This window comes from Phalacrocorax aristotelis, chromosome 7 (assembly GCF_949628215.1).
Source record: "Phalacrocorax aristotelis chromosome 7, bGulAri2.1, whole genome shotgun sequence".
Classification (NCBI taxonomy): Eukaryota; Metazoa; Chordata; class Aves; order Suliformes; family Phalacrocoracidae; genus Phalacrocorax; species Phalacrocorax aristotelis.
In genome coordinates, this window is record NC_134282.1 from 10,346,295 (window position 1) to 10,369,432 (window position 23,138).

Sequence of the window (23,138 nt, forward strand, 5' to 3'; positions counted from 1 at the left end):
GCCTGCTCTAACAGCTCTCCTTGCTCTCTGTCTCTCTCATTACCATAATAGTGTATTTGAAATACAAAGACAGCTCTGGCAAGCGTTTCACTCCTACCTACTGATCCTAAGCTTCACATACAGAGTTTGTTGGCAGAGTTTGTTGTATCTCTCTGAAAATACTTCAAGATGTTACCCCCCCACAAAACTATATTCTGCTTGTTTATTGCAGAGTCATTAAAAAGCTGATTGACAATTATTATGCAGTATTTCTGCGCAATAGAGTGTCTTGAATTATGACCACCTATCTCTGAGAATATAGTCATGAACAAAAAACAGGTGTGTTCAAAAAACAAGCAATTTTGCACAAAAGTTTTTAAAACATTAACATGAGCAGTTATGACAGATTCACTAACACTTTCCCCTTTAAAATTTTACTTCAACGGTGTGTTATTAAAGCTGGCTGTTTCTTCTCTTCCCCAAACACTTTCCAAGGAAGCTCAAGAGTTTGACATTATACATAGGCCCAGTGACATTATCATCTGCACTGCACAAAAAAAAAATATAATTTAAAGATTTCTGATAAAGTCTTTCATGATCTCTGAAAATGGTTCTAGCACAGGTAAAAATATCAAAAAACATAAGAGTATGTAGTTTTAGAATATTCTACTATACTTAATAACCTATTAGTTTTACTACTTTCTACAACAGATATAACAGTAATTATCAAATAATAATCTGGAATTTTACTTGGCAGCACCCAAAAAACAAACCACAAAACCTTGATAGATCATTTCTCCTAAATGAGGTTTATATTATGTAGAATTGAAGAATTTTGTATCAAATATAAACATACACACAATCCTCATAAGTAAAAATAAAATCCATTGTTTACAGATTGTGAAGCGATAGAAGAATGTAGCCATTACCTCTTGGTTATCTTTATTCTGATTCGCCGAGAAAATCTTATGATAAAGTGTCTCCATTGAATTGCTAGAATCTGATCTGTCAAAACAATGCCGATCCAACACTTCTAAGGTGTGCAAAACTCGGCTGATGGTCACCCCTAGAGATGGGAGTTAGAGAAGAAAAGAAAAATGAAAAAAAAAAAAAAGGTTTACACAGGAAGACATTGCATTACATCCATCTGTCAAATCTATTACTAGAATTAATCATGGTGCAACAGGATTATACTCAAAGAAGAACAGGTGTAAACCTAAAGCTCCCAATGTTTGTTTCATTTTGAGTTGTCTTACCTGCTGTTGATTCTTGGCACTTGTCAAAAGACCACCGCACCTCCACAGCACGACCTCTTTGTTTTATCTGCTGTTCTACTTCATAAATCTTTGCCCGAACCTGTAAAAAAAAGATAGTTGCTAATTAGCTAGTGGCAGGAAGTCTCAATTTGCATTTCAAGCTTGTGACAGCTTTCTCAGTAGGAGCACTACACCCCCTACATTTGGGAACAACAAACTGAAGTATGTTCTGTTCAAATGTTTTTGTCTGCTACAAATTATCTTGTGCAGTAAAGCGTCTTTTCCTCACATTCAACCCAGTAAAAGTTAACTTTCAGTGTGTCTGAAAAGTCACATCTCACAATAGGTACGCCAAGCTTCTTCTGACTTGCCATTTTACACCTCAAAGTAATTTCAGTTTAATAACAGAAAACATCCAAATGTAAATAAAATTCCTGATTTTTTCACAAAATCAGTACCTCAATGAAGTGCAAAGTAAGGTCATCAAAAATTATCACAACACTAGTCTTGAAACTAGACCTAAAGAAATATCTAAACTTGGCTGTAGTCCTAATGATCACAAATCATTATTTGGGATATAAAACAGATTTTAATAATAGGACAATGAAAAACAGCTTACCTGCTGATTAAATGCTGAATTTCCACCTGGCATAGGTAAACTAGATGGAGCAACTTGAAGTAAATCCAGAGGTGAGCCTGGATTAACGTTCTTATTTTCATTTGTGGAATAATTCCACACCAAGGCACTTGGGCAACAAAGAGTTACAGTCTGCAAGCAATAGTACAAACAGAAGTAATTTCTTTTCTAAAGGTGTGTGATAAACAATGCCAACAATAAGAGTCCCCAGACTAGAATCACTTTTGATCTAACTATTACAGTGAAAGAAACAAAAAGGCAAGCCTATGCACAATTACTTTAAAACATCCATTTGAGGAAATTCCACTACTATATTAGTTTCCTTCTTCATTATTAAAAAAAATATTTAAATATACACGTGTTCAGTTCCCATTTGTACTGCTTTCTTAACGCCACCAAAGAACACCACCAAAGGTTAATTTCAGTCAGACCCTTTCTGTGAAACGTGAATGGGCTTTAGAAAAAATAAGTAATTTTGGCGTTCAGCTTAACAGAAAAATCAAAATTTAAGAAACTAATTAAAATCAACTCTTCTGTCAAGATTTTAAAGGACAAAAGTGTCATTTAAATGTGCGATGAACTTAAGATGTACTTGAAAAGAAAGATTTTTGCATTGACAGGCTTCAAAACAGTCATTTTACAATGGCTTGTCAGCAGATACCGATTACCCTGTAGCGTTTGGTATTGTACAGAACAAAAGCAGAATGCTTTGGTGTTTTGGGGTCAGACCTTAAATATAGTCTAAAATGGTGGAAATTGATTAATCTTATAGATGTTTAGTTTTGAGACTGCTGGATTACTTCTTGGGAAGCTCCCTCAGTCCAGATCTGGATTACAAAGGCAGCACCTTCGCAAGAATGTTGCCCAGAGAAATGCTCCTCTGAAATGACAGAGAGCTCATCTGAATCCAGGCTGTCCTCTGGACCTGCTTGGCAGCACAAGAAAAACGGGTAGAAAAAAAGAGCAGAGAAAACACACACAAATACACAAACCCAAATCAAACAGGAAGAGCAGAAAGATTACCAGCTGTGTTGCTAGTAGAGAAAAGCTGTAAAGCTGCCAGCGTACACAAGCATACCCCAGCAGCTCAGGATGGAGACAAACGCTGGTGTTCCTAGGGCAGATTCAGGTTCAAGAGGAAAAAAGCCCCAGCATGCTGAGAGCTGGACAGGATCTTACTTCCTGACTCACACACCCTCAGCGGACAGAGGGATGCAGCTACTCTCCCATTTCCTTTCTTCCTTTCCTCAGATAGCACTGACTGAGCCTTCCCTACATGCAACCAGGCCTGCCTCCAGGCTCTGGACTTCCTGCACTGCGACGACTGTGGGAGAGCAGCAGCCCTCGGAGAAGGAGCTGCATGCCACAAGGAAGTGCTCTTTTACTTTGGGGGTGGTCCAGCACTGGAAGAGGATGCCCAGAGTGGTGACGGAGATGTTAAAAACCCAGCTGGACATGGTCCTAGGGAACCTGTTCTAGCTGACCCTGACTTCGCGGGGAGGAGGCAGCAAGGGGGAAGTGGACAATGTCATCTGAAGAAGTCCCTGCCAACCTCAGCCGTTCAGTGAATTTGTGATCCCTCAAGCATCAACATACTCCCAGTACTACCACCAGGACATGTCTGTGCAACCCCCAGAGACAGACAACTGAACAGACAACAGCAGGAGGGTTTGAGGAAGTCTCACCAGGTCAGCACTCAGAAAGGCAAACAACTGTAGCTCATCATACAAGTAGATTTTAGAAAATAATTGCTCTCTTGACAATTCTGCTATTGCTGAGCAACAAGTGCAAGTGAACAATCTCTTCTGTTCCACAGTTTTAAAAACTGTGGAAGTTGATACGGCAATATAAACTGCTTGTAATTCTGACAAAACCAAAATGAAGCAGCCTGCAGTGGAACCAGGCATTGGTGACAAGCTGGAAGAAGCAAGGAAATCCTCAAAGGTTAGAGCTTGCAGGAGTCAGTATGGTGCTGTCTTCTGTTCAGCTGCACCCAGCAGACAGCCAGGGTCTGGCAGAACCACACAGGTTCACTGGTGATGAGACCACGATGAGATGCACAGAGCGCTACTGCAACCAGAAACGCCGTAGCACAAAGGCAAGGCTTGGCCATCCCTGGCAGCGGAGTCATTCCTTCCCACAGCAGAGGTGCAGACAGATACATGGGCAGCACAAGCTTCTCCAGGTGGTTCCAGCATTGCCCCTCAGAGAGCGTGGAGAATCCACCCTCCTGCTCCCCCCAGACCCACTCAGTCCTCACCCTTTAGTGGACACAGGTGCACTTCAAACCACAACTAGCACACCTTGTCACACACAAAAAACACGCTTTTCCAGTAAACTTAATGGTTATAGCCTTGAAAACAGGAGCAACAGAACATTGGCCTACCTGGAGCATACAACTAAGTCCATACACCAATGGACGGTGTTGAGGGCAGGAGAGGAAATCTGAGCAGGCCAGCTGTACCGGGCTCAGCACGGGACCAGGGGCAGTCGGACTTGAGGCTGCCAGAGGAGGGTTACTTGGTCCAATAATCATATGAGGAGAGTGTGCAGCTACAAGGTTAGGACCATCACTTAGCAATAAAGATAGGCGTCTGGCACAAAAATAAGCAAGGCGACGGGATAGGTAAGCTGACTGAACAAACTCTTCTGAATACTGAAAGTTAAAAAAAAGAAAAAATGCATAGTTTACCACACAGTCTATTCCACATATTAATTTTCATTAACAATCTAACATTGAACATGCATAAACTAGAAGGGATCACCTCAAATATTTAAGAGTCCAGAAGGTTAAAAAAAAAAAAGAAGGAACAGCTCAAATGCAAATCTATACTCCTGTCTCAAAAATTTCATCTGCCCTCCAGGACCAGTTACAGCAACAGAATCCTTCTACCAATTCAAGTTAAGGATTATGAAGCATAAACATTTTAAAGGTGTTTATAAATTCCAAACATGCACCGTGCAATATATTTCCCTATATATCTTAAGTAAAAATGTTTATATAGATTTTACCACCACAGATATTAAAATCATTTAACATGTATGAATCATGCTTATATTGATTTTGGCTTTAAAACAGGCGTGTACCTGCAGCATTAGCGGCAACAACAGCTTAAGAAGATCATCATCAGTGGGTCTGATTTTTTCCAGAACATCCAGTATCCATGTCAAATACTCATGTCTCTCAAGCATTCCTTCCTTAAAGGATTTAAAGTGACACATCACATATTAACTGGGAGCACTAAACAAGAAGGCATGTAATTACAAGTTTTATTTCATTTCTTGTTTAGCTCTCATTACCCATGTCAGCACAGAGTTACCAAGACCCTCAACCACCACTACACATGCAGGAACCAGCCGCCACCAGGGCAGCCCTATGGATAGGGAAGCAATTGCATACAGCACTAATGATCTCTGCAGTTGGGATTCAGCAGGCTGCCTGATTTACTGCTGACAGACAGACTCCCTCCCAGCAACCCTTCTGCTATTTCTATCCTTGGGTGGAAATAACCAGAGAGTTATTCTGTGCTAGCACCCGTGTGTAACTGAACAGCCAGGTCACCACCCCAACACCCGAGGCTTCATGTGCCACATCAGCCTCAGCCTGATCCACAATCATTAAAAACGCTCTTAAAAATGGGATAATACAGAAGAGATGCAATAATTGAGTACATTGCTGCAATCACAATCAAGCACACTAAGCAAATCAAAGCTTTTTCAGCTAGCAAATCTTTAAAATTAATTAGCATTTACAATTTATGCAAGTCTAATGACAAAAGCTACTGGTAAGTTCTAAAATTGAACTTTCCAAGAATGGTAACCTTAAAAAAAAAATCCATGCACGTCTTAAAGTATTACCTGAAACATATAAAATGACAGTTTTTCATTATATTCCCACTGCTTCAGGGCTTGTTCCATCTCTTGAGGCATCACTACAGAGCTGTTGCCTTGACTGGAAGTCACATGATAAAACTCCGCAACCTTTGCCAGCTGCTCTCGAAGGTATCTGGTTATAATTTGAGTCCATTCTACAAAATAAGCTTACATTTAGAATACTTCAGGTGATAAAAGGTTTCTTCACAGTGAGAATTGAAATAAACTTATACTGCCTTTGTCATCAAAAACATTCCTCCAGAACATTAACCCACAGTTGCATAATGCAGCCCCTACTGTGAATTAATGGGCTTCTTATGTGCCCCTCCTGTGCATTGGTCCCAAAGCACACATACTGTCAAGCGTGCAAGTAGCCTGCTAGCTTAGCATGATGTAAAAAGCACTGACACAAGGTATGCCTTTAGGGAATCACCTGTCTCCTTTGTCCCATTTCAGCATTCGGCCACAAAACAGCCTTCAAACAGATAGAATAAACATACTTCATTACTTCCTTCCATCTGAACCTTTACTCTCTTCTTCCTTCCCCCTCCAAATATAGCCAACATAAAACTCGACGGGACTTTGCACAAGCAATGAGATATAAAACTGTTCTTTCTATAATCACTCTGAAACAGACAACTAACTCCTCCAGATTTTTACTCTGACGAGACTGCAAAAGCTCAGGAGCAGTTTCTTAGGTCAGAGTGACCAGCACAGCACAGAGCTCTGCCAGTAAGACTGACTATCTTTCCTTTGTCCTAGATAAATCAGTAGGTGCTGTTCAGCAAATACACAAACCTACTAAAAATTATCAGGTTTTCTTTCTGCTTGAGCAGTGATCCTGTATTCTGTATAACTTGGAGAAATTAGTGAGCAAAAGTAAACTTCCTTGATCATACACAGAAAGCTTTGGAAAAAGAGGAATTGTAAGGAAGGCATTTTCTTAACAATAACTGGAACAACCAAGGATATTTGTTAATATCTCAGACAAACATCTGACAGATCTGTATTTAATCAGCATGCAGCATATTTTAGAAGAGCACGCTCTTTTATGAATACATAATGCAGTTGCTTTGACAACCTAAGCCTGTTTACTGTCAGAGTTACAGGAACTACCACTCTCACAATTATTTTTGCTGTTTACTACCCACTTCAGCCTTCAGCTAGTGCGTTCATTCTTTTTCCCCTCTGCATTTGTAACTGGGAGCTCTGTCAATATATATAGACTACATGTTGAATGCTTTTCTGTCCAAATCTACTGATATTTCTGTAGGAACCTAGTGTGTTTTAGTGCTTTCATGGAGCAGTTTAACTATAGTTGTTCAAACATTCACTCACTTTTGGAAACACAATTCCAAATCCACTACTTCAAGCTTATGTCATGTGACAGAGACATTCACATGACAATAATTTTCCCAAAACAATTACCAATATCTCTGTGCCACTGAGTTAGAAACAATGCAAGAAAGCAAGTGCCTTTCTGTTACCTGAGCCACAGATATAAAGCACTTTGGGAACTGCCAAAGGCTGCTCAGTGACATGCAACAAACTACTTCCCAAAAAGCTCTCAACAGCCTTTGGAAAACAGGGGACTTGGACAGAGGATGTAAGCTTCAGTAACCCACCTCAGAATACTTGCTGATAGAAGTCACGAGCATCTCAGCCCACAGACTCTCTTACTGGCTTCATTCATCCTTGCTGTGAAGCAGGTGCCCCCGTGGTGCCAGCCCGAAGCAGAGCCAGGAGTACCTGCCTACCCTGCCAACGCACACTTCCGCCTTGCACCTTCCCAGTAAGCATAAACTCCCTTTCTTTTAAAGAGCTACTACTCCCAGCCAGAGCAAACTAGGCCTAAATCAATTTGTCACAACAGAGTGGACAACCTTAGCTTTCCTCACCTCCTCCTTACTCTCTCCACAACTCTCAGACAACCAAGAAAGAGGGTGTTTGTTTTAACTACATCCTAACAAGCACATGTCCCAAGCAAAAGAACAGCCCTAATCGTGGTGCACACCACGTCAGTCCCACTAGAAGAGCCACAAATGCCCCCTTTTCAAAGGAAAAGGTCACTAGCAGAGCTACTCACGACAGATTAGGAAAGCAATCAGCCTGCACTCACTGCCTGCTCTGAGCCTCCTGCTAGGGTCTACCCCAAAAAATGCTTACGCCGTTCAAAAGAAAAGGGAAAACAGCCTGAGAGGTTGGAGAGGGGGGGACTGTTTCAGCACCCCTTGGCACAAAGGACAGAAGGGGAATTTGAGAGAAGAGCAAATCACCCAGCCCAGCTCAGCAGTGCCAAAACAGATCAATGAAGCCTGAACCTATCCTGTGTCAGAAGAAGAGTGGGGAACTGTGCTGATTTCCCACCAAAACTGCACTGACCTTACTACAAAGAAGCTAATCCCAGCACCGCAGCCTCCCAGAGCTCATACACCAATGGAGGCAACAACCTGACCTGATATCTAGGCAGGTGTCTCTTTTCCTTTTTGCCAGTCACACATGCTGCCTCCCCCTTGCTCTGTGTCTCTAAAAATCAGACTGATTTTTTAAAATATTTTTAAAACTATCACCAAAGAACAAACATAGGATGATTGCTAGAAAACAGAAAATATACTTTGGGGTCTTTACCTAGGAACTCAGAGTGAAAACTAGTGTTACGAGCCTACAAATAATAATAAAAAAAAACCACACAAAGCAAAGTTTGAAAGAAACAACAGAATGAGTTGGCAGGAAGCAGCAGACATTTCTCACAGCAGTACAAAGATGCTGCTAAACAGGAGTGAAATTGTCTGTTCTGAGCACAGTTATTTCAAGGACAAGAAGGAAAAACATTTGTTCCAGACAGTAGAAGAGCTATAGGTAACATATGTAAATTGAGAGAGTAAAACCACAACTTTGATAACAGTTGAAGTACCTTTGAACACCTTAAAGGTGTTCAATGCTTGGCCCACTGGCTTGGTGCCAGTGTCATTTAAAATAAATACATTGCCACCTATGTTCTAATAAATAAGCTTTGAAATTCACATTTCATTACAGGCTTTCTAAATTAGTAGTTCTCTTCATTCTCTGTTAACATTTATCTTAGCACAGCCTTTGCAACTCCTGCCAACCCCACGGAGACCAGTGTCAGAGGTGAAGATGCAGCACAGTCAACTCCCCAGATGCTGTGCCTGGAGATCTAGGGAGGAATCAGCTGGGAGGAGAAGCAGCCAACAGGGCAGTATTTATGCTGCATGGCTCTTTGTACTCTTTGACACACATTTCTAAACAAAACGGATTTAAAAGAAACTTTTATTCCCCTCCCACTACAAAGATTCCTCTCTGGACACCTTGTAACACCAAAGCCACAAACAAGAAGAGCAGGCCCCTTCAGCTATTATTATGCATTTAGATGTTAGAGAAGTTTACTTACCAATATTTGGGTCAGTGGCCTGGCGTTTCTTGATTTTAGCTTCAGAAATAGCAGCGTAGTAGGCACATGTCATTTTGATCAGCCATGCCGCTCGCAGCAGTGGCACAGAATATTTTGCTAAGTAAGCAAAAACATCTTCTTTTTTACTGAGAATAGGGACCTGAAATGAAATAGGAAGCAAGTTATAGCACACAGTCCAAACAGCAGCTGGCACCTGTGGGTTAGCCTAGGCCTCCTCTGCTCAACCCCATACTACCTGGAGAGCAGCAGACCTCTTCAACAACACAGGAACCCACTACACTAACATCACTTATTGTCTAGACACATAGAAACAGAGACTTAACATAAAAAAGAGATACTGCCCCACGCTGCCCACAGGTTTCACCTGGAGCATCCTTCCCCTGCTTAGGGATGCTTGCAGGGCCACTAGCAAACCTCTCAACACAGCCAAAAGCATCCAAAGTGCAGAAACAGTGCTGCAGCTGATCCTCAGAACCTCTGGAAAATGGAAATATATCAAGTTAAGGGTTCAATCACACAGATACTGCCAGCTTCGTGGGTGCCCCTGGTTCAGAGTCCATAATAACCAGAGCATACCAGGGTAACGCAGCCTGGCCAGCTAATACCGCCTGTGCTGGCCACGCGCACAACAGGGCTGGTCCCACAAGACTTCCAGGTTAGAAGTCACTCTATTATGTCACAGCAATCCTTAAACTTTTCAGCATAAAGGTAGAATAAATTTTAAATGCATTTTTAAAGCAACATATATGAGAACAAGACATTTCATACCCAGTGGAGGCAAAAGGCAGTGGAGGCACAAATGCTACACTTACTATCCCTTACCAAAAAGTCCTCATCACTCCTTCAAGCATACTCAACCTTTCTAACAGAGCGCCTGGAGAACAGAGGTGCATCAATGCTGGAGAGAGCAGCAAACAAAGCACTAACCCTCTCCTGTAATGCTCTTCAGTGGTCAGTCAAGGGACTCTACAGAATCAATTTCACAGTGTTCTTAACATGCTTATTTACTGTTATCAGCAGGTTTATAAATCTGGTTATTTAAAAAAAAATGTAAATAATGAAAGAAATCTCTTTAGCACTTCTATTCACAAAGTTAACCTCTCAGAAAGTTATCAGGGAAACTTGTGGGTGGCATGCTTGCCACAGCAAAGCTCTTGTTTTTCTGGTGGCTCTATTGGTAGCAAAGCAGCACGTGTTCTTCAGCAACTGCATGGCAACAGACCAAAAGCTGGTGAAACTTGTACCTTCTGTTATTTTGGTCCATTTATTCTCAACAGTTTGGAATAAGAGTTCCTTACTGCAGTTTAATTTATACTCAGAATAACTCTCAGATACTGTAAGATTAGCTGCTTGTACATGGAGCTTCAAGAAAGAAAGGTGTGAATAACAGCACTTTTGTTACTATGTTCTGGACACCACCTTGGATAAGTTTTAATGACCACTTCAAATTTATCTTGTAATGCTGTTCTTAACAGCATGCAGTATCCAAAAAGATAGCTCAAAAATTGCCTTTTCCAGTTGTACAAAGACTGCTACAAAGCAGCGAGAGCCCTCTTCCTTAATTGGAAGCTTAAACAAGAATGCAACTAATGAGACTCTTTAACAAAGATTGTTAATAAAAATACAAATTTAAATGCGAAGAGCATGCAAAGGGGTTGGAGTTAGCAAGCAGGTTCTTTTAAGAATGCATGGACTTCCTAGTCAATTATTCCCTCGCCACATACAACAATTTCTGTAAACTGTTCCTTTGCTTGAGAAAGAGACAGTTGAAGTGAAGTTTACAGGCAAAGAATCTGGCTGTCAATAAGATAAACACACCTAAAATACTATCACTCAAAGGAACTTTTTACCAGCTAGATCCGAAGTTCCCCTTTGCCCAGGCACCCTCCTTGCAGAGAGGGAACACGCTGAAGAGCAGTAGCTACCTCCAGCCATTTGCTCACTCCCCATCCCAAGTGGGATGCGGGAGAGAATTGGGGGGAAAAAAAGTAAGATTTGTTGGTTGAGATAAAGACAATTTAATAGGACAGAAAAGGAAAGGAAAATAATAATAATAATGGTAAAAGAATATACAAAATAAGTGATGCACAATGCAATTGCTCACCACCCACTGACCAACACCCAGCCAGTTCCAGAGCAGCGGCCCCCCAGCCAGCCTTCCCCCAGTTTACATACTGAGCATGATGCCATATGGTATGGAATATCCCTTTGGACAGTGGGGGTCAGCTGTCCTCGCTGTGCCCCCTCCCAATTTCTTGTGCACCCCCAGCCTTCTCAGTCAGCAGATCACAAGAAGCCAAAAAGTCCTTGATTTAGTGTAAGCACCACTTAGTGACAACTTGTTATCAACATTGTTCTCATACTAAATCCAAAACACAGTGCTGTATCGGCTACTAGGAAGAAAATTATCTCAGCCGAAACCAGGACACGAAGAAATAGAGGAAGGAGTACTTCGATACCTTTTTTGCTAAAAGAGTCAGTGGTTTGCTTCCTGCTAAATCTGTGAACCAGTTGTGAATTGCACTCTGAGACCGAGCAGTAACCAGCCAGTAGTTGTCTTTGGCATTTACTTGTGGTTTCTTCTTTCCTGTGTCCTGGAAAGTGTTAAGTTTCAGCTTTTCTGCTAATATGCTGCTAAAGTAAGCGCCAATCTGTGGGGAAAAAAGCAAAACATATATGACAACCCAGTAAGCAAGCATCTGTTGTACATTAATGCACAAAGGATTTCCATCTGAATAGATGTAGTCATCACTCTAGTCTAGGCTATCAATCTAATAAGATTACACTCTAATTCCCCGCAGCTAGGAGATGGGGATTCATGATATTAAGCACCCGTGCAACATTTCTGCATTATCTGCTGCGGCTCAGCAAAACCAAGCCAGGGCTCAGAGATACCAGAGATGCAGCTGTCATTTACCACAGGTCAGTGTGAATGCCCAGAGCCACATCCCTCCAACAGATGAGTGTCACAGATTTAGGCCCTGATTCAGTGTATTCTAAGAGTGTCTCAGAACATTCCTCGCCTTCTACACTTTACTACACCATGAAGTGTGTAACTACAGGCTGTTTGAGAACAAACTACGCTGGCACAAGAACCACATTTGCTGTCTTTCAATCACCAGTTACAGCAGGCAAAACTTCAAAGATTTGCATAAGCTAGGAAGTGTTATGGCTTCTATTCGAAACACTCCCGCTACCACTCGATACCTCCAGAATGAAAAGCTTTGCAAGATTTGCTTCCCTCGTACTTTTAATCTCCAAACAGCAGAAAAAAGCCCAATAAAGGTTTCACTTCCCACGTAAGCTTATTTACTTTTCAAAATTGCTACAATAGAAATTAATTTTTAGGCCTGTCAGTAAGAATAAAATGTTTTATTTTCTAATAAATATATTCATAGTTGGGTAATTTTAAAATCTGTGCAAAGCTTTTAGGAGATATTGAACTTATTTTGGTAAAGCTACGCTAAAATCTTCCAAATAACTATAAGCACTTCCTTGTGAATTTCTGGTTTACTTTCAAACAGTTCTGTTCAATAGTCAAAACACAAATAATTAGAAAATAAGACAGAAAGTGCCTGCAGGTAGCAATTCTAGAAAACAAAATAAGAAGAATGTAACAGGAAAACCTTTAGCATTTCAACAATCATTTACTTGTATCTCTTCTCCTGCTAAAATAAGAGCATCACTGTAGAAGTAAATTCCCATTTTCCAATAAGCCGTAAAAAGTTATATATTTTAAAAGTCAAGTAGCAGAAAATTACTTTGTCTGAAAACACTTTTATAAGCTTCTTGATAACAGTCTCCTTCAAACCGTTTCTTCCTGCTTTCCCCAACAGACACAAAAAAAAAAAAAGAAAAAAAAAAAAGGAGAGTACATGAATCTGAACAAATCCCTCAAAGAAATACGGGATGGGGTTTCTTCTAAAAAGCTAATATTTGCAGGTTGGAGGATAGTAACTAATATTTTAGTGATTTTTATTGCTCTCCTGTACCTCACACTTCTTTGACTCAGAGAAAAAAAAACACACGAGAGGTAAGTTAAATTTCACTACACATTCCAAGAGACCTGGACCACAGTGACCAGTTTCTCCTGGCAGAAAACAGCCTGATGAAACAGATACAAGACCAAAGCAAGTTAAAGATGCGTAAACACTAGGGACTTCCAGGGAAGGAGTTGCTACTGTCTTTGTATGTGAAGCAGATAAAAGAACAGGAGCAAAAATTAATGTCTCTTCTACAATGAAGTGCGCTAGTTATGTTTTGTTCTTGGCATCCATGTTTTCCTCTGAAGACTGACAACACTAGGCAGCAGAAACACAGCTCAGAATTCTTATATTAGTTCTGTAATTAACTTTACTATGAAGGCTTCCAAATAGAAAGCAAAGCACTCAGGAACCAAGTACAACCACAGCCAGGTTGGATCAATTTCAATGAGTACACCCAGAGTGAAAAGCCCTGTCCTACCTTTGAGGCGTTAATGACAATATTTCTAGCAGATCCATGCTCATCTCCAGAGAAGGCAGGTTGATTACTGAAGCCTTGCTTTACGTTCACTGCAGTAAGTTCATCCTGCAAGGAGCATTTTAAGGGCAAAAAATCAAATTACAACATAAGAAGTCACATCATTCTGAGAAGTGTGTTTTTATAAAGAAAATTTACATATTTGCTAGTATGTCACACTCTGCATCCACCTGAGCCCTCAAAGCACTCTGCACATTCACAGGATTTCAGTGAAGCAGAACACAATGCTACTAGTATCCCAAGTCCTCATTAGCTGTTCGTCTTACTACAGACTTCAAGGCCATAACTTGATAAGGAAGCCACTTGTTTTGCTGGAAAAGGATTGCTGCCCACAAGAAGGGTAGCAGGAAATGAGGCCTTGGCAGCCTTCATAAAAGTTGGAGTGCTCCCCAGCACCCAGCCCTAAACCTTCCTCGTGAAAGTGGTACAGGTCACCAGCCACCCTGACCAGCGGCGGGAGAGCTCCTTGAGATACACTGGGATCACTGGAACCACCTGCATCACTCCACAACAGAACACTGCTGCACACCCCTCGGTTCCACCAGAACCCTATATGTCCCTTCCCCCAGCACATAAAAAATTTTTGCATCATTGTTTTGTTGAAGTTTAAAATGTTACTATTTTGGTTTGTGGCCTCACAACCACCATTTGATAATCTCTACTGAAATAAGAAACAGACCACCTCTAGCAGAAACTATTTCAAGTAAATATCTGTCCCTGTTCGCACTCTTTCTGGAGTGACTTTCACAGTGGAAGGATTACTAGTTTCCTACTGCACTATCACCACACCTTCGTTTTGCTGTGTATCAGTATTTAAGTAGGCTTAGCTGGACCATATTCACAGCAAGAACACAGAACAGGCAGAAGTGGGGTCAGGAACATTAGGTGCAAACACACACCCGAGCCTTCACAAATGTAGACTATAACTTCCTAAGCAAGTCCCATCCTCCCCTATCTTCACTCCATATCTTCACAAAAGTTAATATTCTTCCATGGAGGCTGTGCAGTTTATTCACTTATTCAGGATCACATGCCTGTGAGACTGAGGTTTACCTACCCCAGATGAATGGGGAACCTGGCCTGTTTGTTTTTCTTAGTCTCCCTATGAATAGAAGGCACAGATGTCCCCCAATGAACCAGTTACTTGCCACCAAAGGCACTCTACACAAGCCCCAGTGGTCCACAGACCACTGGTAGTGGGTGAAATATTGAAACAATTCCCATAATGACTGTGAAATAACCTATAAAAGCAAAGAGCAACTGCTGTGCAACCAAGCAAATAAAACAGGAGAAAACAAAGTTAAGAATGTCGCAATTTTACTGGAAGATTTTATCACTAGTTTTGGGCAACATGTCCCTCCCAATAACAGCGACCCAGAAGCTTCCATTCGGTTTATTCTCTTACGCTTTGCAACACATTTTGCTTTTCAGTATTTTCACAAAGTTTGGGAGCAACACAGAAGACAGTAATGTATTTAGAAGAAATCTAAGCTCTCTAGGGTTTATGAAGTTAGCAAGCCTCATCTGAATTTTAAATGAAATCAACAAGAAGTGCTGGAACACTCCTCCACCCACACTATCCCCAAGACAGCCTTCAAAACACAGATAAAGGCAGAGATGAAAGTGATCAAAGATATTATAAGCAAATAAATAAAAGGTAAATGGCAAACAGATGGAGATGTATGTTACTATTAGTGCCATTTCCACAGATGACCCTAGTTCTGATACCTTTAAACTCCTCCTCTTTTGAAAAAAGCTGTCTAGATATCATTGTACTGAAAATAACTAAGAACCGTATGTTGTACTGCTATATCTACCACTACTGTAGGAACAAGCTGCGGATGGACTGACAACACAAACACATCAGTGTTTTGGTTTTGTCTGGCTCAGATTATTAGCTCAGATTTCTCCCTGCCTTCAGCAGCAGTTCAGAAATTTTAAACACTGAGCATAGCACAGTTGCATAACCAAGGACCAACTAGAAATGAAGAGACATGAACACAATGCACAGAGATACCTTTACAAACAAATTAACAATAAAATAGATGTTCACAGGAGCTCTCATTACATCTCACTTAGGTCAGCTCCATTAACAGCTTAGGGTCATTTCCTAAGAGCACAGCTGTCTGCAAGCAGAGGGGAGAGTTGCCTGGACATACAGGCAGGAACACCAGCACAGATGAGTTGTACAACACTGAATGTACTAGGGTTAAGCCGCTTTCACTTGGCTTGGTTTGCAAGCCCTCAGACACAGGAGCACCGCACGCTGCTGTCACTGAGACACTCTGTGCCGCAACACGCTGGATCCTCTGGGCTCCTGCAGGGATGTCAAGATTCCTTTCAAAATGTCAAGCAGGGCCCCAAGCGAGCCCAATCAAGGCTTAAAACCCTTTTGCAATTTTAAATAACCAAACGAACATTCAGGCCCAAATTGTGTTAATTTGCTTCAGAAAGAATTTGAATTGTTTCATGGGGGATATTTAAGACCCACTGATATATCTGCAGCACTCTGCTTGTGAACACAATGCATAACAACGGTTATCTTTAGAGAAAGAAAGCCCGATAAGTTCAGGCCGATGTTCACAGGAGCTGAGCATAGTCAGCTCTGTGAGAAGTCATACCCCAACTTAAGTCTGCATGCATTACTTCATCGCAGCTGTGACTCCTGCAAAGCGTGTTCAGAGGCCCCCTGTAGCACCTACCCAGCTGGCTGCAGTCAGGGTACTCAAATCTAGACCGAGAACAAATGAACCGACTGTTACGATCAAGCATTGAGGCATTGTTGGGTGTTCTGGATGGTATAATTCCATATTAACTTGCTTTTAATGAATAGGAATGAGCTCTTGCAACTTAAGCATTCTCCTGCTTCCTTACTACTAGAGTTACACTTGCTTACTGCAGCACCAAGCTGGTAAGAAAAGTAGAAAGCTAATAATATAATGATGGTTTTGAAAAACTAGAAACTGGCCAGTTTATTCTGACATCTAAGCTGAGCAAGCGGACAATGTATAGAGCTATATCAGCACTATCTGACAGTCAAAAGCAAGGAATTTTTGAAAGGCATTCTTTTTCTCCCTAAATCAAACATTTCCTTCAGATGAGAAATGTAAAAGAAGTTCGTATTAAACTCATGAAAGGAACAAAACAGATCTTTTTCACCAGTCATTACTTCTACATCCTCTCACACGCTCCATCTTTTGCTTCATGTCCCTTTATTACAACAGGGCACCTACTTTCAGCAGCTTGGAGCAACCACTGCGTTAGCTTGGAGACCCAAACTCTGTGCAGGAAGGCCCAGGATTTCAACCTGTGGCATAGCTGCTCCACCATAAACCTTCCTCTCGTGCTCAGCTGCCGCTATATTGGGCTTGATTTGAATGATGAGATCAAAAAATAAGTCCCTAGAAGAGACAGTATAAAATACTGTGCCAGATATAGATTACTGAACAAGCTATATTTTGTGATGCAGAGAGGAATAACGATACTTTGAGGAGCATTATCCACTCCGAATCAATGGCTCAGAAGTCACAAACAAGGATTAGCCATATCCAAGTTGCAGAAGCAACTTTTGCCAGAGACCAAGGTGACGACATACAGGCCACATTACAAACAGATACCGAGAGCAAGAAGGAAGATTGGTCTCTTATAATACTGAAGGGGCCAGAAAGACAGGTCTGTTCCCAACTGGTATAAGGGGAACAATACTGGAGAGGCCCCTCTGACAGAAACTTCCACTGCTATACCCATTCTACTGGTGAGAAGGTGGCCTGGGCTACTGGTGATTGTAGAGGTTGGAGAATGGAGCCTTGGAAGGGTCAAACCCTGTGCACTACGTGTGGAGAAGGCAATGAAATTCCTTCTGCCTGAAGGCTATTTCTCAGCAGTAAAATGATGTCAGTTGTGCTTTTTTGTGCTTTGAAACTGAATTTAGCTGAAGTTAAAAGCATTACACAAGTAAAATCATCAGGATTTGGCCCTGATGATATGGTACATTCAGTGGTTATAGCTTTGGCTTGTAATAAACACAATTTGCATTATATTTTATCCATCTCAGGGAGATCATAAAAATTTAGAGCACAGGAAGTGTTAGAAAAAAGTTGATTCTAACACCTGCCTTCAGATGCTCCTGCCAGGGCAGGATTTTCAAAGCAGCGACTGCTGATTATACAAAGAAAATATGTGCAAAGTACTGTCCAATGTTCAAAGAAAACGCATTACAGGAAGACAAGGTAAGATAATTCCTCCTAATCTTTCTCTTTTAGAGCAGTATCAGGTGTTAAAAGCAGCCCCAGCAGGTGACTGCATTCAAGCAGAAGCTATGTGCTATGCAATTTGAAGACTTCCCTCCCACCACCCCCTTATTTCTGCAGACAGCATTTTGCACACAGGGCACATGCCAATGTTCAGGAGCTAAGCATTACCCCACGCTTTTCATGAGGGGACCTTGCAAAGGATGCAGATTTCCACCTGGTGCTCAGGTGAACAGAGCTCAGGAGCTGGCTCTGGAGCATTAGAGCCCAGGGTCCCTGGAGGTGTTAACTCGTAGCAGACAGGGAATTTATAAAAGCACAGGGCAATGGTCAGCAACACCAACATCACCAGACAGTCCATTCCCACCTCTGCTAGGACCTGTAACTCTGTATTTGTTTCCTTTTTCAAATGACAGGCATACTTCACCAACCCAAAGAGTGGAACAACACAGGACTGTATTCTGTAAATCCCCCGTGCAACACACACTAACACCACCCGCACACACATGGACTGAAGACTTTCCCCAAGCCACATTTCAATCAATTATGTTATGGCAAATAACAATGAGCCTGTTGTAGTTTTTTTCTACTTACTAATGCACCCATGTAACATATTTTAAATATTAACCATCTGGGCACTTGCCACTTCCATTCTTATTGTAACAGGCTGCATATTTATAAACACATCTGCAAGAATCAATCCACCACCTCACTAAAAATATGCAACAGTCCGCTGAACAGCTAAAAATTCATCTCCATACATTGTTCTAGCTGAGTTCAGAGGCAGTTCTGCAAGCCTGGTCATGGTCACACATAAAAAACACGTTAGAGAAATATTTCTCGTTACTGTAATCATCAAGTCTCTAAGTATGATGAATCGTGGCATGAGGGTGAAAAGACAAAAAGATGCTGCTAGAGGTCAAAAGATTGAGATGTGTCTCAAAGGATTAGTAACGGACTTGAATACTCATCTTCTATCGTGTGTTATCCAGGCTCCTCTCAACCAGCACTGACCAATGGTCACTCTCTGATGAGCATTCTCCAGCCTACCTGAAGCAGATGATAATGCTCAACAACAACTAATTACCCTTAATTAGCCTCCTTTCTGGAAGTCTCCACAAGATGACAACAGACCAGAAAGAGCATTGCATGGCTGCAGCGCTGTCCTTGCTCTGTTTAACTGGAGCTCGTCCTTGTCAGCCTGATGACTTCCCGAGCACCAAATTCACCAGGACAGAAGACAGCCGGGAACACCAGAAGAATGGGACATCCCACACCAACCACGCAAAAGGCAGGGGTACCTAGTGCACACAGCTTCATGTACGAGTCACAACACAGCACGCAAGGCAAGTCTGAGAGAGATGTGGTGACTTTGCTGGGAAACACCCCGTTCACCAAACCACACCTGAGGCTTCTTCCACCCACCTACTGAGGGCCAGCAGTCCAGAAGTAAGACTGACCAGGACGCCACACCGGGGGGAGCCTACAATCAACCCTATGGCTTTGCTGGATGTGCCAGCCATATCACAGCACCCACCCAAACTACGCGCTTGCCCCAGCACCAACCGACGGCAGGTCTGGTTGTGGTACATGAGAGTAAGAAAGCCACAGCCTGACACAAAAGTACAAGCTACAGCCCTGCTCACCTCTGCCCTGTGTTTCTGGATACACTCCCTGACCTCCAAAACCCTCCAGTCCTTTCATTTCAAAATCCAGGGGGCCCTGCTGTCAGGTCAGAAACACGGGTGGGCAGCTCAGCAGGCCCACGCTCGCCCCAGCCGGTGGCACCTCTCACTCCCAGGGCAGCCCATGCCCCTCACGGGCCGGGGGCACCCCTCACGGCAGGTGGCTGTACCCCTCACAGACCAGGGATACCCCTCGCGGGCTGGGGGTGCCCCTCCTGGCAGGTGGCTGTACCCCTCACAGACCAGGGATGCCACTCATAGGCTGGGGGTACCCCTAACGGGCCCATGCCCCTCACGGCAGGTGGCTGTACTCCGCATGGGCTGGGGGTGCCCCTCACGGCGGGTGGCCCGGTTCCTCTGCCCCGCCGGCCTCACCGCCGCCCCGCAGAACGAGCGCGGCTGCCCGCCGGGCCGCGGGGAGGGCGCCGAGGCCGAGGTGTGCGGGACCGCCGCCCCCGCCTCGCCGCAGAAAATGCAAGTCAGCGGGCGGCTCCGCGGGCGCTCGGCGCCGCTCAAAAGTTTCGGCGGAGGCGCCGGGCCGGGAGGCGAGGGCGGCGGCCCGCCGCGGGCGGGGACGGGCGCGGCGCTGGCGGCCGGTCCCCGGCGCCGCGGGCACGGCACGGCGCGGGCGGTCTCACCTCCTTCTGTCGCGGGTCCTGTGGGTAAACGTCGGGCGGCCCCAGGCGCGGCCGCTTGAGCGGTCTGTGCTCATAGCTGAGGAGCCCGAAGGCGGCCATGATCGCTCATGTTCGCCGGCGCGGCGGGCGGGCGCTGGAGCGGGCTCCGAGCGCCAGGGAGCAGCACTCGGCGGCTCGCCCCCCGCCTCACCCCCGCCGCGCCGGGGGCGGGCTGCGCGTCGCGGCGGCGGCGGCGGACGGGCGCCGGGGCGGTGCGGCCCGGCCCGGCCCACCCCGCACCGCGCCTTCCCGCGGCAGGTGCCGGCCCGAGCCCTGTCCGCCGCGAGCACGGCCGGCAGCCCCCGCCGCTGCCCACCGCAGCGGGGCAGAACGCCGTGCCGGGCACAGCGGCGGCGGCCGGGGACCCCTCGAGCTGCCCCAGGGGACGGCGACGAGGGGCTGGGAAAGGCAGGGCTGCCCGCCGGGGACAGCCCTGTGCGGGGAGCGGGGCGGCCGGCCGCGCTCCCTCCCGGCCCCTTCCAGCGGCGGGGACACCGCACCCGCCTGTTCACCCTATCGTCTGTTCCCGTGCTGAATATCATTCATTTTAGCGGATAAATAATTCATATAGAGCCCGCTGCGGACGAGGCAGGTCTGCGAGCAGGACCAGGAGGCCGTCGCCCAGCGCTCCGGCACAGCCCCGCTCTAGGCGGGCCCTCCCCGGCGGCTCCAGAGGCACAGGCAGCCTCTCCTTCCCAGGAGAAGCTTCAGGTCCCGGGTGCGAGCTGCCCTGCGTAGCTAGCACTGAGGAGGCAGGTGCAGCAAAACCTCCCCCCGTTATCCCTCACTCTGCCCCAGCCGTCTGGCGGCTCCAGCGGCGTGGGGCCAAGCAGAGGAGCGAAGGGCACCCGGTCCCTCTCCCTCTGCTGCCTGGGTTCTGCAGGAGATCCTGATCCCCCTCCCAGAGGTACCAAATGACTATGGAGAGGCGCTGTGGTGCGCCCTCAGCAATGACCGTGTCCCCTCTGGGGCTGCAGCCCTGGGTGGCCCTTGGGCGAGTCGCCCAGTCCGCCTCTGTTCAGCTGCCTCCCCCAGCACAGGGGCCCGGGGACATGCTGCTCCGCGCTTCGCGAAGGATCATCCCAGGGCCAGTCTGCACTGCACAAGCAGATCCTCTGATCCCAGTGGATCAGCCAAGTGGGGCAGGAAACCTGATGTCAACATAGGTACCGTTTCTGATTAATGGATCTTCAAAAGAAGAGTAATACACCATTAAAGCTTTAGGGCTTGTCCCTTTTCCAGCACGCAGGTGGATGTCCTGTACTTGCCTACCTTCCTGAAATGGGGCTGCAGTCTCCATCACAGCCTACAATTACTCTCCTGTTACACCGAACACATTTCTCTCTCTCAGTATCGGTGCCATCTCCTTAGGTATTGGAGTGGTAGGTGCAGTCCTGTATTAGCATTACAATAAGCAAGCTTGAAAACTTTTTTTTTACCCCTTTCTACCCATTATTCGCGTGAAATACCCTCTTTGTGCTGCATTTCCAGGACAGTACAAACATGAGGTACATTGGAAATATGAGATTAGACAGTCAGTTGCAAACAAGTCTGAATAAAATTAACAACAGCACTCTGCAAATGAGGTTATGTTCGAATTTAGTATGGACAAGAACAGGAAATATAGGCAAACCACATTTCTTTTGTCTCTAAGCAATTCTCTAATCAAACCACAAATAACTTAAAAGCTGAGGCTGAGCTGAGCAATAGCAATAAAGTAGGATAGTAATGTCCTATGCTGTCTCTTATTTGTTAATACATCTTCTATTTAAATCTTTGTCACTTTTGGTTACTGAATTACTTTTCATGCATCAAGCAGTATTGTTCACCAAAGGTGAGGATCACCAAGTCTGAGATCTTCAAGCTTTAAAATCTAGCTCTGAGTTGCCTTCCTTGGCAGGTTTAACAGACTTCGTATGTGATCCAAGGGCATGCTCCAAAGACCAGCAGTGTTTTCCAGCTCTTTTCCTTCACCAGTGAATAAAAATGCTTCAGAGCTTTTCATGAGTTCCACTGACACACTAGATCAGTGTTGTGATCCCTGGCTTTGGGAAGATTAATATCATGCACATTTGAAGATAGTATCATTACATTTTATTCCCAAGAGTTTGTCAAACACATCTTGATGTATTTAAACACACAGATCCCAGTCTTTTGGTGGTTTTTGTCATGCAGAATGGTCTGACAATTTCATAATGGCACTCACTGTTTTGTGTAGCTTTGCCTGCATTTTACAGCACCTCTATAGTGCAAGTGTCCCAGCAGAGACTGACCCCATGAAGTCCATAGATCAGGGTTACAGATCTGGCTATGGATTTGCACTATCCACTACTCCAGTCCTCAGTTCAGTCACTGATGTTTGGGAAGTCCAAGTTCAAATCCAGGTTTTTCTAACCCCCAAGTCTGCAAACATTCTGATCTGGAGTTTTAGTTTGTTTTTCTCCAGAAAAGGTGCCAGGGGAGTCAGGTTTGGTTGAGATGTCTCTGTTCAGAGGGTAACAAGTATTTCATGTCACCTTTTGTCAAGTGAGTAGTGCCTTAAGCCACCACTTTAGTATAGGAATTTGGGGAATAAGCAAGAATGGCAAATACCTGTTCATAGTGCGTTTTTTACCATCATGACTAAATATGTGTCATTTGCTGTGACTTTGCTGATGCTAGTTAAAAATATATGGTAACTTCTGAAAATATTGTGTTAGTTATTGGTTATATGCTTTCTTCAAGGACATCTCATTTTTACCATTTACAGGTCTGTTCAGTTCTGATGGTAGGGAGGGACAAACAGCACCACTTGTCTGGACTGCAGCTGACTCCAGCCAACATGCTA

General features: G+C 44.1%; 1 protein-coding gene across 2 annotated transcripts in view; it reads right to left on the minus strand.

Moving 5' to 3' along the window:
• Positions 1–20,474, minus strand: part of MED12L (mediator complex subunit 12L) — a 153,839-nt gene extending 133,365 nt beyond the window's left edge. For both annotated transcript variants that reach the window (XM_075098655.1, XM_075098654.1), the window contains exons 1-10: positions 20,273–20,474; positions 13,643–13,747; positions 11,638–11,829; positions 9,158–9,317; positions 5,731–5,900; positions 4,960–5,070; positions 4,259–4,528; positions 1,855–2,004; positions 1,236–1,335; positions 909–1,045 (exon numbers count right to left, since the gene is read on the minus strand). In XM_075098655.1, the coding sequence (XP_074954756.1) occupies positions 909–1,045; positions 1,236–1,335; positions 1,855–2,004; positions 4,259–4,528; positions 4,960–5,070; positions 5,731–5,900; positions 9,158–9,317; positions 11,638–11,829; positions 13,643–13,747; positions 20,273–20,371 (1,494 nt within the window). In that variant the 5' untranslated portion in view covers positions 20,372–20,474. The remainder of the gene's footprint in view (positions 1–908; positions 1,046–1,235; positions 1,336–1,854; positions 2,005–4,258; positions 4,529–4,959; positions 5,071–5,730; positions 5,901–9,157; positions 9,318–11,637; positions 11,830–13,642; positions 13,748–20,272) is intronic.
• Between the last annotated feature and the right edge of the window lie 2,664 nt (positions 20,475–23,138).